We start from the raw sequence: 18,330 nt of genomic DNA on the forward strand, positions 1-18,330 counted from the left end.
AAAGGATTTGAAGACAGGCGCAGGAATACACAATAGGGGTTTTTAATACACCCAAAACAAACACGTATACAAAACACTGGGCTGTACCCAAACAAAAGAGCGACGGTAAACCTTGTTGAACGACATGGGACGATACCCGTAATACACAATATATAAAGCACACAGCATAACAGCTACACCAACGCATAGGTACACACACCACCAACGGACATGGGAACAAGAACCGACAAAGACAGAGGGAACAGAGGGCACATATATAACAAACGTGTAATCAGACAAGAGAGTCCGGGGTTGATGATAATGACTTTGGAGATGGGAAACAGGCTGATAAACCAGGGGGAGAGTTTGCGGGATTCCACCCCAAGGGGCAGATCCGGGTAGACAGCCATACCTTCTGCCCTAGACGATACCGGGGAGCCGGGGTCCGGTGACGATCCACTTGTCGTCAATACCCGGAGGTGGTCTTGAGGAGGGCCGACCAGGCTCTCCTCCAGGTACAACGACAGCGGTAGACAAACATGTGGGCAGAAGGTATGCCGACCTCTTCTTCCTGTTCAGGGAAGAGCGGTGGCTGATACCCCAGGGAACACTCAAAAGGTGATAGGCCCGTGGCAGAGCACGGAAGGGTGTTGCGGGTGAATTCAACCCACACAAGCTGCTGGCTCCAGGTGGTCGGGTTGGCGGAGACCAGGCAGTGCAGAGTAGTCTCTAGGTCCTGGTTGGCTCCGACTAACCGTTAGACTGGGGGTGAAACCCAGAGTACAGGCTGGCCAACAACGCAATGAGGGTGCAGAACACCTTCCAGAACCGGATGAGAACTGAGGACACCGGTCGGAGACCATGTCTACTGGTAGTCCATGGAAGACGTGCTGCACCATGAGCTGGGCCGTTTCTTTGGCAGAGGGTAGCTTGGGGAGAGGAATGAAGTGAGCGGCTTTGGAAAACCGATCCACCACGGTCAGGATGGCGGTATGGCCATAAGACAGGGGGAGACCCGTGACAAAGTCCAGGGAGATGTGAGACCACGGACGGGGAGGGACAGGCAGAGGTTGTCTTCCTGGTACTCCACGGGAATGGTGGCGAGGTCCGGGGCAACTTCCGAGCTCCCAGAAAGACATCCCAGGACAGGCTGCGCTGACTTCAGGCAATGGGCGTGGCAGAATGGGCTCCAGGGGATTGTGTCGTTGGAGCCAGGAGAATCCTAATACCACGGGAACCTGAGGAGACTTAGTGAGCATGAACTGATTCATCTCACTGTGGTTCCCTGATACACATAGGTTGATGGGGGTGGTATTGTGGGTGACCTGGCCTATAGAGCCCCCGTCCAGTGCTCTAACATCCATGGGAATGGAGGGGCTGAGTGGGGATATCCAGCTCGGAAGCCAGGGTAGCGTCCATAAAGCTCTCATTGGCCCCAGAGTTGATGAGTACCCGGAGAGATTTTGACTGGTTCCCCCAAAGCAACATGGCATGAAAAGGTATGCGAGCAAGGGGAGAGGAAAAATTCTCCGTACGGCCCACCAGAGTACTCACTCCAACCGTTGAGCCTGGTCTTTTTGTGGACAGGTGGAGACAAAATAACCAGTAGTCCCGCAATATAGGCAGCTCTTAGTGTGAAGCCTGTATAACCGTTCAGCTGGAGACAGCCTAGTTCTGCCTAGTTGCATGAGCTCGGGAAGAGATGAATCGGCAGTCTTCAGAGGCTCTCGAGGGAACTTGGGTAGCCTCGGGTTCTCTCGGCAACGGTGCCGTCGGGGGCTTCCGGGATACCTCGGAAGCGAGGTGGAATCCATGGACTGGCGAGTTTAAATCGAATCTCCTCTCCTTCCTTCATACCCGTAGTCGCCCATCGATCCAAATGGTCAAGGCGATGAGTGTGTTGAGACCTGTCGGTAGGTCCCGGGCAGCAAGCTTGTCCGTTACTTCCTCCGATACTCGGTGCAGGAACATGTTGAACAGTGCTTCCGGGTTCCAGGCACTCTCAGCTGCCAACGTGCGGAAATCCATTGCGTAGTCTGCCACACTGCGGGGGCCTTGCCCAAGCTGGAGTTACTTTCAGGCAGCCTCTCTCCCAGACAATGGAGCATCAAAAACTTTCTTTACCTCTGCCACAAACTCCTCCAGACTGAAGCATACGGCCAACTGTTCCCATACTGGTCTGACCAATCGCATTCCACGGTTCAAGATTGTTTTGATCATGCGGGCTGGGAAATGTTCCGTGAAGCCTCAGAAAATAACATTGATTCATACGCTGACTCTGTGAGTGAGTTTATAAGGAAGTGCATTTGAGATGTTGTACCCACTGTGACTATTAAACCCCACCCTAACCAGAAACCGTGGATAGATGGCGGAATTTCTGCAAAACTGAAAGCGCAAACCACTGCATTTAACAATGGAAAGATGACTGGGAATATGGCCAAACATAAACAGTGTAGTTATTCCCTCCACAAGGTAATCAAACAAGCGAAGTGTCGGTATAGGGACAAAGTGGAGTCGCAATTCAATGGCTCAGACACGAGAAGTATGTGGTCTACAGGGTCTACAGGCAATTACGGACTACAAAAAGAAAACCAGCCACGTCACGGACACCGGCGTCTTGCTTCCAGACAAACTAAACACCTTCTTTGCCAGCTTTGAGGATAATACAGTGCCACTGACACGGCCCACTACCAAGGCCTGCGGGTCCCCCCTCTCCTTCTCTGCGGCCGACGTTAGTAAGACATTTAAACTTGTTAACTCTTGCAAAGCTGCGGGGCCAGACGGCATCCCTAGCCGCGTCCTCAGAGCATGCGCAGACCAGCTGGCTGGTGTGTTTACAGACATATTCAATCTCTCCCTACCCCAGTCTGCTGTCCCCACATGCTTGAAGATGGCCACCATTTTTTCCTGTGCCCAAGACGGCAAAGATAACTGAACTAAATGACTATCGCCCCGTAGCACTCACTTCTGTCATCATGAAGTGCTTTGAGAGACTAGTCAAGGATCATATTACCTCGACCTTACCTGCCACCCTAGACCCACTTCAATTTACATACCGCCCCAATAGGTCCACAGACAATGCAATCGCGATCACACTGCACACTGCCCTATCCCATCTGGACAAGAGGAGTACCTATGTAAGAATGCTGTTCATTGACTACAGCTCAGCATTCAACACCATAGTACCCTCCAAGCTCATCATTAAGCTTGAGGCCCTGGGTCTCAACCCCGCCCTGTGCAATTGGGTCTTGGACTTTCTGATGGGCCGCCTCCAGGTGGTGACGGTAGGAAACATCTCTACTTCGCTGATCCTCAACACTGGGGCCCCACAAGGTGCATGCTCAACTCCATCCTGTACTCCCTGTACACCCATGACTGCATGGCCATGCAAGCCTCCAACTAAATCATCAAGTTTGCAGATGACACAACAGTAGTGGGCTTGATTACCAACAATGATGAGACAGCCTACAGGGAGGAGGTGAGGGCACTCGGAGTGTGGTGTCACGAAAACAACCTCTCACTCAACGTCAACAAAACAATGGAGATGATCGTGGACTTCAGGAAACAGCAGAGGGAGCACCTCCCTATCCACATCGACAGGATATCAGTGGAGAAGATGTAAAGTTTTAAGTTCCTCGGCGTGTACATCAAGGACAAACTGAAATGGTCCACCCACACAGGAAGTGTGGTGAAGAAGGAGCAACCGCCTTCAACCTCAGGAAGCTTAAGAAATATGGCTTGTCACCTAAAACCCTCACAAACTTTTACAGATGCACAATTGAGAGCATCCTGTCGGGCTGTATCACCAGGACACCTACAGCACCCGATGTCACAGGAAAGCCAAAAAGATCATCAAGGACAACAACCACCAGAGCCGCTGCCTGTTCACCCCGCTACCATCCAGAAGGCGAGGTCAGTACAGCAGCTGCCTACATACAGACTCAAAATCATTGGCCACTTTAAAAAATAGATCACGAGTCACTTTAATAATAACACTTTAATAATGTTTACATATCTTGTATTACTCATCTCATATGTACAGTTGAAGTCGGAAGTTTACAAACACCTTAGCCAAACACAATTAAACTCAGTTTTTCACAATTCCTAACATTTAATCCTAGTAAAAATGCCCTCTCTTAGGAACCAGATTTGTGGAGGTCTACCATTTTGTTTCTGAGGTCTTCGCTGATTTCTTTTGATTTTCCCATGATGTCAAGCAAAGAGACACTGAGTTTGAAGGTATGGCCTTGAAATACATCCACAGGTACACCTCCCATTGACTCAAATTATGTCAATTAGCCTATCAGAAGCTTCTAAAGCCATGACATCATTTTGGGGAATTTTCCAAGCTGTTTAAAGGCACAGTCAACTTAGTGTATGTAAACTTCTGACCGACTGGAATTGTGATACAGTGAATTATAAGTGAAATAATCTGTCTGTAAACAATTGTTGGAAAAATGACTTGTGTCATGCACAAAGTAGATGTCCTAACCGACTTGCCAGAACTATAGTTTGTTAACAAGAAATTTGTTGAAAAATTGTTGAAAAATTTGTTTTAATGACTCCAACCTAAGTGTATGTAAACTTCCGACTTCAACTGTATATACTGTATTCTATACCATCTATTGCATCTTGCCTATGTCGCTTGGTCATCACTAATCCATATATTTATATGTACATATTTTTATTCCATCCCTTTACTTASATTTRTGTGTATWAGGTAGTTGTTGTGGAATTGTTAGATTACTTGTTAGATGTTACTGCACTGTCGGAAATAGACGCACAAGCATTTCGCTACACTCGCATTAACATCTGTTAATAACCATGTGTATGTGAAAAATCTAATTTGATTTGATTTGAACCAACTTGACAGAGCTTGAAGAATTCTGAAAATAATAATGTGCAAATGTTGTATAATCCAGGTGTGCAAAGCTCTTAGAGACTCACCCAGAAAGACTCACAGCTGTAATCGCTGCCAAAGGTGATTTTACAAAGTATTGACTCAGGGGTGTGAATAGTCATGGAAATTAGATTTTTCTTTATTTCATTTTCAATAAATTAGCACAAAAAAAAGTTACATTTTATAAAATATTTTTTTAATTCGGGCTGTAACACATCAAAATGTGCAATAAGTAAAGGGTGTGAAAACTTTCTGAAGGACCTGTAAGTGCTAGCAAAAATGGAAAATGGAAAAACAGATTACATTTCATTAAAGTAGTTTCCTTATCACATAAATGAGGATTAGGAAGAGGCTGTGTTGATGGGCAGGCCAAAATGAGAAAGTGTAGCTGCATGGTATGGATTGTGCAGAGTTAGGAGCATCCATGCAGATATGGTTAATGAGGTGTTTAATTATCCCTCTGTGATTCCACAATCAGTGGTCTACAGAGAGAATGCCCGGATAACAGCATAATTGAAAATAGAATATTGGAATGCAGCATAAGAGCCAATCTTGAATATTGTTTAATTTAAAAACCATTCAGACTCCATGGTGTTTCCTTTCCTGGCCATTTGACTGACTCCACCCCCCCCCCCCCCAAAAAAAGGAGAGGATGTGATAAAACTCACCAACCAACCCCTTTTCTTTTACAAAGTAGATTTTTTTTCTGTTCCTGTTTCTTGAAGTCCTCTGTTATCAGCACTCAGAGCTCCTGGTTTATCTGTACTTCAAGAGTCCCAATGAAGCATTTCAAAGGCACGTTGGGATTTTCCTGCAACTAATGTGCTGACTGCAGGCCTCTCTCTTTCTGGTTGATGAGGGGACAGATTGCTCACACGTCTCCCTCTCCTCTCCCTGCAGGTACTCTGGAAAGACATACTCTCACTGCATGCGTTTAGATAAGGAGGGGTTCTAAGACATACTGGAGAATGCATTACCATACAGCTATGTATGCAGTATTACTTTAATCATGACACAGGCATCCTCCTTGGGTGTGATGTGAAATAGCTGTTTTCTACTCCAGAGCAGTTGAGACTGAGGGAATTGTGGTGGTGTACTTTGACTAATGACCCAATAAGAGAAGTGATGTGTTCCGTAGGATCAAAGTCATTCTCTAGTCTCTTTCCAATCTAATGTTGACATTACGGATCTAAATGCTCTACTGATAATGATCTCCTCACAATAAATGTTCAGTACGCCTATATTGTGTTGATGTTAAGTGAACCTTACCAAAACAGTTATCTATTGTTGGTAATTCAAAAAGCAAATCTCAATRGAAAGGCAATTTGGCTAAAACATTTACCATGGATTTCAATGTAATGGATTTATCATAAAGAAGAGGCCAACATCACAGTGGAAGAGTTTCATAAAAACATTTAAATGTACTTTGCATTGTACATGCAAATGGAAGTTGCTATTGCTCTTCACTTGCCAAATATCACAATTCATGGACTAGACAGAATCTGGACAGGCAGTAACATTGTGCAAATAAAATGATTCATACAAAAACTGGTATTAATCTTTTTATAACATGTAATTACATATCAACTTCAACCTTACCCAATGCACTGTCACACAGACAATTCATTTTGTTTACCATACAGCAAAATAGTGGTTGGGGGAAGATGGGAAGGTATTCCATTATTATGGTATCAGATGTCTTTGACCCCTACTTTTAGCAATTTACCATCAACTATTCACCTGTTGTTAATATGACTGATAAATCCATATAAAACATTTAAACATAAATGCTTTTATAAATAGTCAGTATATTTTTYCCAATCATATTAACACTCCATCTTCTCAAAAATATTTTGCTGCTTCCATAAGCGCATGTTCATGAGAAAAATACGGATCTCTTAACATTAAATCAGTGCCCAATGTCCAACCAGTCTTACAAACAAACAGAAAAAACATAAACAGAAAAGACTGACAAAACATGCACCCTTTGAAATTAGAGTGATTCCCCATTAAGGGCTCTGCACCTCCATATTATCTATTAAGGTGTCTTTGTTCAAGAACTGCAGGTTACGGATGGACCTCCACACCCTTAGGTAACTTTCACTCACAGACTGGTTGGCCTGGTTGGCCCGGTTCTTGTTATGAAAGGCCTCTCTCTGGAGTTCTACAGACTCCATGCTGTTGCTGGTGTCTGGAAGTGGGTAGTCACTGAGGCTCTGATCATTGAGGAGGTGGTCCTGTGTGGGGACCTGTTCAATCGATCCTTCATCAGACCATCCGTGACCACTGGGCAGGGGCTCCAGGTCTCCGTTGGGAGGCTTCTTCTCAATGTAAGTTTGTCCATGCAGAATCTCGTCCTTGCTTTGCTCCTCCAGGTCCTGGTAGAGGGTCTTCCTCCTGGTCTCAAAGTACTTGACGATGCAGTAGGTGATGGAGCCCACAGTGTTGACCACAACGCCGGCAACAAACAGGCTGGTGGGCTCCACGTCGCTGAAGGCCACCATGCCCACTGTGATGGTGGCGATGCTCTTCACCACTCCCACGAAGCTGGTGGTGACGGCCGAGTTGATGTAGGTGCATTGCAGCGTGGTGAAGTTCATGGCACAGCCGATGACTATGCAGAGGGAGAAGATGCCTGAGATGAAGGGGTTACTCCAGCCCGTGTAGCTCCACATGTTGATGGAGTCCATGCTGACAATGGAGCAGATTAAGAGAACTGGGGAGGCCATGATGGCGATGGAGTACTGGGCCGTGAGGGGGCCATATTCACTGTCTGTGCTGGTCTTCTGGATCAAGACCAGGTAGGAGGCGTGGATGATCACAGCCAGGACGCCCGTCACGTAGCCAAATGTGTCACCCGTCACGTCACCAGACCCTGAGTAAACACAGACAGTGGTGAGAGAACAAGAAAAAAGAAAGAAAAAAGTGATTACATTAGTTTTTTAGGGGGTGAAACCTATTGTAAGGTATCCTGATGCTCTGAACATTATTAAAAAGTAGTGTGGAGCCACATCTTTAACACACATTCTATCCATATGGATAGGATGTGCGTTAAATGTATGGTGTAAAGGGGACAGAGCATGGTGCTGAACTTTCCTCACAGTAGCAGCAACATTGAGAGCTGTTGCATCTGGATACTTTACCAAAGGGACGTTTCTAGAAAAAACGTTGGTAATCTCTTGTTTTTTTGGTTTATTTTTACACTAACCCCGTTCATGTATTTGTAATATTAACTCTAGGATAGATTATTGCTGGTATGCAGTTTGAGGCCTATACACATTCATCAAAACTTACTGCGTAGTATGCACCCTATGCATAGGCTATTTAGAATAAATGATGATGTTTCGTTTCTACTTTACTTTACTGTATAATTAGAAGTTAATGTTATTTGAATAAGTGTAATTTTACCAGCTAAAGCTGCTCCTCCAGTAGTGATGAGCACCGCCGTTATGACCCCCACTGACGGGATACCGTTCTTCAGAACGCACACGCCGATGCCTAGGGTGACCAACGGTAGACACCGTTTAAAAACCACATACATGGGTAGACTCAGTCCTCTGAGAGACCATAGTGTTAGAGTGGACTGTAATGTGGACAGAATACAAACACCTCCGAAGACTTTGGCTAGTTGAAGGCTGAACGGAGGTATGTCTACTTTGCCCAGTCTCCTCAGTATCTCCAGTGTAACCGCTGCCAGCGTGCTGGTGAGGCACTGGATGAGAGTGAGGTAGTTGAAGTTATAAGTCGTGATGAGAAATTTTAGTAAAATGTTCAACGATCCCGAGAAAAATCCATGAGCAACAGCGACTGAGATACCAAGTAAACGACCTTTACAAACTTCCATGCTTGCCTTGAATTTCCCTTTACGCAAGAGCAAGAAAATGAAAATATTGGTGAGTCTTTATTGAGCACTCACTCAGTCCCTTGGAATAAAGTGGTGTACACTGTGTACAGTCTTCCTCCTTGAACGCACAGCTGTAAATGTCCAAGTTGTTAACGTCAGGATGTTTAAATGTTTTAATTGCAAGCAGGACCTTAAAAGCAGATAGAGGCTGGTCCCAAAACGTTGAAGAGAAAAAAAGCTTGGGTATGCTGACGCGTCTGTTTAAATTTGCAGCCAGCCAGCATGCGTTTTTCATTAATTAAATTACCTCATGTAGGAGAAGTTCTAGCTTTCTTTCTTTTGCTTCACATGCTGTTGGATACAGCAGAGAGAGACCAGAGACTGCTGGAAGAGCTGTTGGGAAAGAACTAAACTACAGTGCGACGTGCACCAGTACTGTATATCCCCTCTAGCACCAGAGAGCTGCATGGGCGCAACACTTAATTAAGCGCTGAATTTGCCTTGTGGAATAACACATTTGCCGCAACACCGGTTACCTTTTACTCACAATAAAGGGGCCATTCCATGAAACCGGTACGATTTGAGTCACTCTTACCTTTAAGTATATTGTAAGTATTGGGTCATAAAGCTTTTTAAATTAAATGTGTATATATATATATAATATATATATATTTTTATTGTTGTTTTATTTAACCTTTATTTAACAAGGCAAGTCAGTTAAGGACAAATTCTTATTTACAATGACTACATGACCAAAAGTATGTGGACACCTGCTCATCAAACACCTCATTCCAAAATAATGGGCATTAATATGGATATAACAGCCTATTATATATATATATGTTATAACAGCCTCCACTCCTCTGGGAAGGCTTTCCACTAGATGTTGGAACATTGCTGCAGGGACTTGCTTCCATTCAGCAACAAGAGCATTAGTGAGGTCGGGCACTGATGTTGGGCGATTAGACATGGCTCGCAGTCAGCCTTCCAATTCATTCCAAAGGTGTTTGATGGGGTTGAGGTCAGGGCTCTGTGCAGGCCAGTCAAGTTCTTCCAGACCGATCTCAACAAACCATTTCTGTATGGACCTCACTTTGTGCACAGGAGCATTGTCATGCTGAAACAGGAAAGGGCCTTCAACAAACTGTTGCCACAAAGTTGGAATCACAGAATCATCTAGAATGTCATTGTATGCTGTAACATTAAGATTTCCCTTCACTGGACTAAGGGGCCTGAAACATGAAAAACAGCCCCAGTCAATTATTCCTCCTCCACCAAACTTTACAGTTGGCACTATGCATTGGGGCAGGTAGCGATCTCCGGGCATCCGCTGAACCCAGATTCGTCTGTCAGACTGCCAGATGGTGAAGCGTGATTCATCACTCCAGAGAATGCGTTTCCACTGTTCCAGAGTTCAATGGCGACAAGCTTTACACCCAGTGTGCATTTTGATCTTAGGCTTGTGTGCGTGCGGCTGTTCAGCCATGGAAACCCATTTCATGAAGCTTCCGACAAACAGTTCTTGTGCAGACGTTGCTTTCAGAGGCAGTTTGGAACTCGGTAGTGTGTGTTGCGACCAAGGACAGACCATTTTTATGCGCTATGCGCTTCAGTACTCGGCGATTCCGTTCTGTGATCTTGTGTGGCCCACCACTTCAGGGCTGAGCCATTGTTGCTCCTAGACGTTTCCACTTCACAATAACAGCACTTACAGTTGACCGTGGCAGCTCTAGCAGGGCATGAATTAGATTAACTGACTTGTTGGGATGTGGCATCCTATGACARTGCCATGTTGAAAGTCACTGAACTCTTCAGTAAGTTCATTCTACTGCCAATATTTGTCTATGAAGATTGCATGGCTGTGTGCTCAATTTTATACACYTGTCAGCAACGGGTGTGGCTGAAATAGCCGAATCCACTAATTTGAAGGTGATGTCCACATACATTAACTGACAGAAAGCGTTTTGTCATAGATTTTGCCGTAGATGTAAAAATCTATTTGCGCTTTTTTGTTGAGGATTTTTTTTAAATAAATGCATGATTATTGATTAAAATCACAACATTTTAGTTGCATACCTCAGTCTATCCCCCCATTGCGTCAACCAATCTCCCATTGTCTCCTGCTCCTCCGATTTCCACCTTCGCCGACAAGCTCCTCGTCCTAGGGGTCGTCCCCCTGGTTGTGGGGGTACTGTCACGTCTGCTCCTGTTCCTCCCCTCCGGCGTACGACGTCGCCAGAGTACTAACCGCTGGTCCTGGGATTCATCCTTACGCACGCACACCTGACACTCATCATTATGCGCAGTACGTCGATACACAATCATAATGATTCACAGGTGATTTTAATCAATCATTATGATTCACACCTGGACTTCATTACCTTAATCATTTCCTCCCCTTTATATGTCACTCTCCCATGTTCACTCACCAGTTAGTATTGTTCTTGTGTTTTATTAAAACGTTTCACCTGCACCTGCTTCCGACTCACCACCCCATCATTGCACCCATTCAAATAGTGAACTTATCCTTGTGTCATCAACAAGTCTTCTGAACAATATGGTGCAAAGACAACCACTTCATGCATTTTTTTATATATATATTTTTGAAATGTATTTTTATAGTTAGATTGGCATCCTCATGCTCAACAACTCAACTCTGTTACATGAAATAAAGATAGAAATCTATTTCTTATCAAAACTTTTTTTATTGCAAAAATATAAGCCAATTCTTAATTTCATGCATGCCATGTCGTCTCCTGTTCTTCACCACATGAGGAGCACATTTTGAGCCAAAAAACTCAACCCAGCCACACTCAACCCCAATACTTGTTTGGCCATAACAGGGTTGTAAGACTGTGACATGGTTGAGTTTGTCACTTTGATTGTGAAGTTTTCCAATTRTTCCAATTAATTATTGTCTATGTTTATTCTTATAACCACATGCATATGTTGACTGTAATGTTCTCCATGTTGTAGGTCGACTTTGGGCAAAAACACAAAAAATAATGGCTTTAAACTGTATAACTGATCAATGCACCATCATACCAGTCATTTAATGCAATATATATATATATATAAAATGGATGAATAAGATATTTGGATACAGAAGTGCTATTTCTTACCGATCTCTACACCTTCCGTCCAAAAACAAATCCTGTGAAATAAAGTCAACACACACAGGAGGAGTTACTGGCTACAGTAGCTACAGTGGCTAGCTTAGCTAATGAACTAGCAACGCATAACCAAAATGACACATTGATGAACCACCAAAGGCACACCCCATTTCTGTTTGAAAGAGGCGGAGTTGGACAATTTTTCGTGCCCAAAGGCAATAGGAATATATACCAGTAGAGGCTGCTGAGGGGAAGACGGCTCATAATAATGGCTGGAACAAGGTAAATGAAATGGCATCAAACACATGGAAACCATTTGTTTGATGTATTTGATACCATTCCACTTATTCCGCTCCAGCCATTACCACGGGCCTGTCCTCCTCAGTTAAGGTGCCACCAACTTCCTGTGATATATACAGCAGTATGTGTATAGGTGTATTAGAGTGAAGTCACTGGAGAGAGCATTCTATTCTTGTCAATCAACATTTCTGCGTAGATCTTCACAGTCTAAATCTTTATATGTGTATATGCCATCTGATATATTGTGATGTCAGCTGCATGTGCTCAACACAGAAGCAACTTAACTGCAAGTGCTTCAACGCACAGCATTTCAGTTTCAGCAAGAAGGTGCCAACTGTTGTGCCACAGCCATGCAATGGGGCGAAAGGTAGCCTATAGTGGTTAAGAGCATTGGGCCAGTAATAGAAAGGTCGCTGGTTCGAATCCCCAAGCCACTAGGTGAAAACTCTGTCTATGTGCCCTTGAGCAAGTCACATAACCTTAACTCCTCCTGTAAGTCACTCTGGTTTATTAAGAGTGTCTGCTAAATTATGTAAATGTAAGGAAATACAGTAGGGAAGTCCAGGGCTGTGGTGTATGCTCAGATACAGTGAAGACCTACACTGAGTGTACAAAACATTTGGAACACCTTTCTACATTAAATTAGTTTCACTTCTTTTTTCCCTCAGAACAGCCTCAATTCGTCAGTTCGAATGGATTCTACAAGGTGTCGAAAGCGTTCCACAGGGATGCTGGCCCGTGTTGAATCCAATGCTTCCCACAGTTCTGTCTAGTTGGCTGGATGTTCTTTGGGTGGTGGACCATTCTTGATACACACGGGAAACTGTTGAGCATGAAAAACCCAGCAGCGTTGCAGTTCTAGACACACTCAAACCAGTGTGCATGGCATCTACTACCATACCCCATTCAAAGGCACTTAAATCTTTTGTCTTTGTCTGTCGTGCCGTGATAAACGGGGAGCCAGGCACATGGACCCAGTTCATTTTCCTTAAGACACAAAACTTTGAGGAGAATCCTCAATTCCTCACTATGTTATCTCAACCACTCATATGGCCTCTGATGTCTTAACTATATCTATAGATTCATTCTGACCACGCCAATTTAGCTTCCAGTGTGGAAAATCAACATTAGGGCAGATAATTCAAATACAATAGGCATACAAAATATATTAACAAAAATTTTAATTAGAATGTTTCCTGATGATATCCCTATTTGAGCCAAGAAAGGCAAATTCTAATATTCCCCGTTAGTTTTCCCATATCAACAAGGAGGAATTACTGTAAGAGTGATAAGAATGCATCCAGTGTTATTGCCATTACGTTATTTAGTCCATAGCTCTAAGCAAATCTTGATAAGACATGAACAACAAAAACGAACCTAAACATTAACATTAAAKTAGGCCTATAGGCGACAGAATAAAGTGGTGAAAGACAATGAATTGCAAAAAAAAGCAATTGCAAAGACTGTAAATAACTAATTTAAAGAGAGTTATAGAAAATGTGTGCATATTTCAGTTCTGTGCCATGCCAGACAGCTCTGCAGTGACTCTGCTTCATGTAAGACCTTCAAAGAGAGAGTGAGTGCCCATAGAGAGTGAGTGCAGTCACTTTTATTATGATAATTACTCACAGAAAAAAATGGCTGCAGAGAACATTTGGATCAGGCCTCAGCATTGTAACTCTTATGCATTAAGCAGCACAAAGCTGGGATCGCTGAGGGCTAAATTAGGGATCTCTCCACTCAACTGTTCCTCTAGGGATCACAGAACTTTCTGTCAGATTCATGACATTTACTTTCATAACCTAAGAATGAGTATTTGGCGCATCCTAAGTATTCGGCATATGTGACAAATAAAGTTTGATTTGATTTGAACATTGTAATGCAATGGACAGTCTAACAAAGATAATTGATAGAGTCCAGACCTGTGTGTTAAGCTAAGGAGGAATCCCTGCTTTCCCATCTGTATTCAGGCTCAGTTGTGTGTGGGGGCTCTTAATAGCAGCACTATGAAAGCTGCAGTGAAGCTTTGGCAAACCCACCGCCGTCCTAAAAGTCCTCCGTTCCTTGCGGCAGGCCAATTATGAGCTCACTGCGGTGCACTGGGCGAAGGGGCAGCCAGGCATGGAGGTGTATAGATTTTGACCTTGGAGCAGTCCACCACCTGTGAACACACAGACAGACTGCACTCATCAAAAGGAGATTCCATGTGATCTGAGGGATGGAGATGATGTCCTCATGTGATTTCATATGAGGAGAAATTAAGTTTTGTTGGGATTCGAACTGGTGTCAGACAGAGGACTATGATGTCACTTAATAATGTTTATATATCTTGCATTACTCATCTCATACATATATAATGTTTATTTACTATTCTATTGTATCTTAGTCCGTTCCACTCTGACATCGCTCATCCATATGTATATAGTCTTAATTCATTCCTACTTAGATTTGTGTGTATTGGGAATATGTTGTGTAATTTGTTAGAYATTACTTTTTAGATATTACTGCACTGTCGGAGCTAGAAGCACAAGCATTTCACTACACTCACAATAACATCTGTTAATCACGTGTATGTGACCAATACAATTGTATTTTATTTGATATATTAGGATGCATGTGAGTTTTGTATGGTCACATTCATACAATAGGTGGGATTTGAGAGTTGGATGGAAAGCTTTGAGTGTAATTTCGGTACACACTTGTATTGTGTTCCTATAATAGCATAGGATGTTTTATAGTGTCTTAGTGTTGGGGCAAATATTTTTGATCATCAGACTTGCACACACTGTTATTTAGCAATGTTCAATATTATTTTACATGCTGTGGGTAGAGTGTCTGGGTGGAGATTGAAAGAAAATGGGCAATTCAAGCAGTCATTGCTTTTAAAGCACCTTCAAAAAGGCCTCAAGGTGCCTTTTCAACAATGTGGAGACAAATATGTCTTTGAGCCTTAGTGGGGTTTATTATTGGGTTGAACTCTACCAGATGTACAGCATGTCATGGTTGTCAACTGAATTACATACTGTCCACTTTCATCTAGTCTTCATAAAGACATGGACAATGCTATCCAATAGCATGCATGGCAAATTGATCTAGCCTTTTTAGCTCCAAAGACAAAAAGCTCCATGGCACGGCAGTCAAAAGTCTTCACACACAACAAATGATATATTGGCCTATCTATCCACATACATTTGAATAAAGGCTAAGATGATTTCTCTTTTATGAACAATGAAGTATGGAGGGTTATAAAAACAAACACGGACCTACAGTATATAATTCATCCAGGATGATTTAGCCTGGAAGAAACACGTCTCCAATGAGCTCCACAGTTCATTTCCTCTCCTGTGTATCTCAGTGGGAGGGGGATTCATTATTCCTGAGTACTACAGAGAGGAGACTTTCTCGCTGCCAAGCAGCCCGTGACACTTCCATTGAAGGAAAAAATGGCCTCCATTAATTATTTTACTGTAAAGCATAAAGTGAAAGCCACATAGAGGCCAGCGCTGCAGCAGTCTGGAGGGTTAACTTAGGAAGAGGAGGAGGAGGGTAGGAAGAGGAATTACCCCTGAGGGGTATACCTGTCCCCAGTCCCTGCTGGGTGGCCGAGAGCAGAGAGATCCAATCCCATACTTCAACTTTCTCCAAAATCGGAATTAGGAATTCTGAATTCTGCGCTTGCAGCTGTAGTGTGAGAGCCTCTTTGTGGATTTCCTCTGAATGTTAGAATAGATGTCATATTCTCCCCCTCTGTGATGTATTACCCCAGCCTGGCCTCAAAGCAGCTCAAACTCCTGCTCCATAAGGAGCTGTTAACATGTAATTGCTAAAGTTTGGAGGGTCTATGTAGGGGAGGAGAGGCTGCTCTTCTGTGTGGTGTGGTGTGGTGTGGTGTTTTGTGGTGTGATGTGTGGTGCTGTTCTGTGTGGTGCTATACTGTGTTGTGCTGTGTGGTGCTATACTGTGTGGTTCTGTGTGGTACTGTGTGGTGCTATACTGTGTGGTACTATACTGTGTGGTACTGTGTGGTGCTATACTGTGTGGTGCTATACTGTGTGGTGCTGTTCTTGTGTGGTGTTATGTGTGTGGTGCTGTGTGTTCTGTGTGTTGCTATACTGTGTGGTGCTGTGCTGTGTGGTGCTATACTGTGTGGTGCTGTACTGTGTGGTGGCTGTGTGGCTGTTTGTGTGTGCTATACTGTGTGGTGCTGTTCTGTGTGGTGCTATACTGTGTGGTGCTGTTCTGTGTGGTGCTATACTGGTGTGGTGCTGTTCTGTGTGGTGCCTATCTGTGGGTGCTGTTCTGTGTGGTGCTATACTGTGTGGTGCTGATCTGTGTGGTGCTATAGTGTGATACTGTGTGGTGCTATACTGTGTGGTACTGTGTGGTGCTATACTGTGTGGTGCTATACTGTGTGGTGTTGTTCTGTGGGGTGCTATACTGTGTGGTGCTATGCTGTGTGGTGCTATACTGTGTGGTACTGTGTGGTGCTATACTGTGTGGTACTGTGTGGTGCGCTGTGTGTTTGGGGCTGTATTATAGGAGACAACCCGTCACGTGTAGACTGAAGAGGGTAGTGGGCTGTGTAAAGGCTGTATCTTCTTGCCGTAATGAGATAGAGGTTGGGAGGCTATATGCTTTAGCCTGTGGTTTATTCTCTCCACTGATGGCGAGAGGGAGAGAAGAACTGCTGCAAGAGTATCTCCCCTCCTCCATACTGCATGCCCCCTCTTCCTGGCACAGCTAACCAAACCCTCCAGCACCCCCGCAGGCTGGCAACAGGCAAACCTGAGCCTGACAGAGAACAATTTAGGCAAAATGCATGCTTCCTCAAACACACTTATCCCAACAAATTGTTTGGAGCGCCAAGCAGGCTTTTGTGTAGTTGTGCTGGGTAGGTGTAACGGATGTGAAATGGCTATCTAGTTAGCGGTGGTGTGCACTAATAGCATTTCAATTGGTGACGTCACTTGCTCTGAGACCTTGAAGTAGTGGTTCCCCTTGCTCTGCAAGGGCCGCGGCTTTTGTGGAGCGATGGGTAACGATGCTTCGTGGGTGACTGTTGTTGATGTGTGCAGCGGGTCCCTGGTTCGCGCCCGGGTTGGGGCGAGGGGACGGAGTAAAGTTATACTGTTACATTGGTGCCGTGACCCGAATCACGGGTCACGGCACCAATGTAACCCGGATCATCAATTAACTATTGATAAACAAAACATTGAACAACAATTGTGTGCTGTAGCATTTACGTTGACATTGTTCGAATAGACAATCAATGTTTGGCACTCGCTATTGTTGTTTGAAAAAGTCACTGTAAAAGATTAAAACATTCTGCCCACACCTCTACTTAAATGTGATCAAATTTGCCATTGCGCATTATTTTAGAAACTGTCACAACCCAGTTCCAACATCTCCAAATCATACAGAAAATTAGGGCATTTTTGTTACCATAAAAGGAGAGCATTTCTGAGGCCGGGTTGTAAACGATCGTTCACGAGMGCACAAATATAGTATGGCTCTGATTTATCAATGAAACCATGCAAATCCTAGAACCTCCATGTACACCAACATTCTGTGAGAAATTGACACACGGTTAATAAATGAGGCCCCTGGGAACCAAGGAGCTGACCGTGGACTACAGGAGAAAGAGGTGGTAGTAGAGCAGGTCAAGAGCTTCAAGTTCCTTGGCGTCCACATCACTATGGAATTAACATGGTCCACACAAACCCAAAAAGTCGTGAAGAGGTCACGACAGCGCCTCTTCCCCCTCAGGAGGCTGAAACGATTTGGCATGGGCCCTCGGATCCTCAAAAAGTTCTACAGCTACACCATCGAGAGCATCTTGACTGGCTGCATCACCACAAATGCACCGCCCTCGACAGCAAGCGATACAGAGGGTGGTGCAGACGACACAGTACATCACTGGGGCCGAGCTCACTGCCATCCAGGACCTCCATATCAGGTGGTGTCAGATGAAGGCCTGGAAAATTGCCAAATACTTCAGCCACCCAAGCCATAGACTGTTCACTCTGCTAACGTCCAACAAACGGCACCGGAGCGTCCGGCTTTTGGACCAACAAGCTCCGAGACAGCTTCACCCCCAAGCCATAAGACAGCTAAATAGCCATAAGACCGCTCAATAGTTATTAAATGGTTACCCGGACTCATTAAATGGTTACCCGGACTATCTGCATTGACCC

At 44.2% G+C, this 18,330-nt stretch overlaps 1 protein-coding gene across 1 annotated transcript; it reads right to left on the bottom strand.

Moving 5' to 3' along the window:
* Nucleotides 1-6,275: 6,275 nt before the first annotated feature.
* Nucleotides 6,276-9,129, bottom strand: LOC111954210 (solute carrier family 35 member D3-like). Its single transcript, XM_023973747.2, has 2 exons — nt 8,288-9,129; nt 6,276-7,754 (listed from the first exon to the last, which is right to left on the bottom strand). Exons 1-2 carry the CDS (start codon nt 8,721-8,723, stop codon nt 6,889-6,891), a joined length of 1,302 nt encoding a protein of 433 aa, XP_023829515.1. The 5' UTR covers nt 8,724-9,129; the 3' UTR covers nt 6,276-6,888.
* Nucleotides 9,130-18,330: the final 9,201 nt, after the last annotated feature.

This window comes from Salvelinus sp. IW2-2015, linkage group LG28 (genome assembly GCF_002910315.2).
Source record: "Salvelinus sp. IW2-2015 linkage group LG28, ASM291031v2, whole genome shotgun sequence".
In the NCBI taxonomy this organism is placed as follows: domain Eukaryota; kingdom Metazoa; phylum Chordata; class Actinopteri; order Salmoniformes; family Salmonidae; genus Salvelinus; species Salvelinus sp. IW2-2015.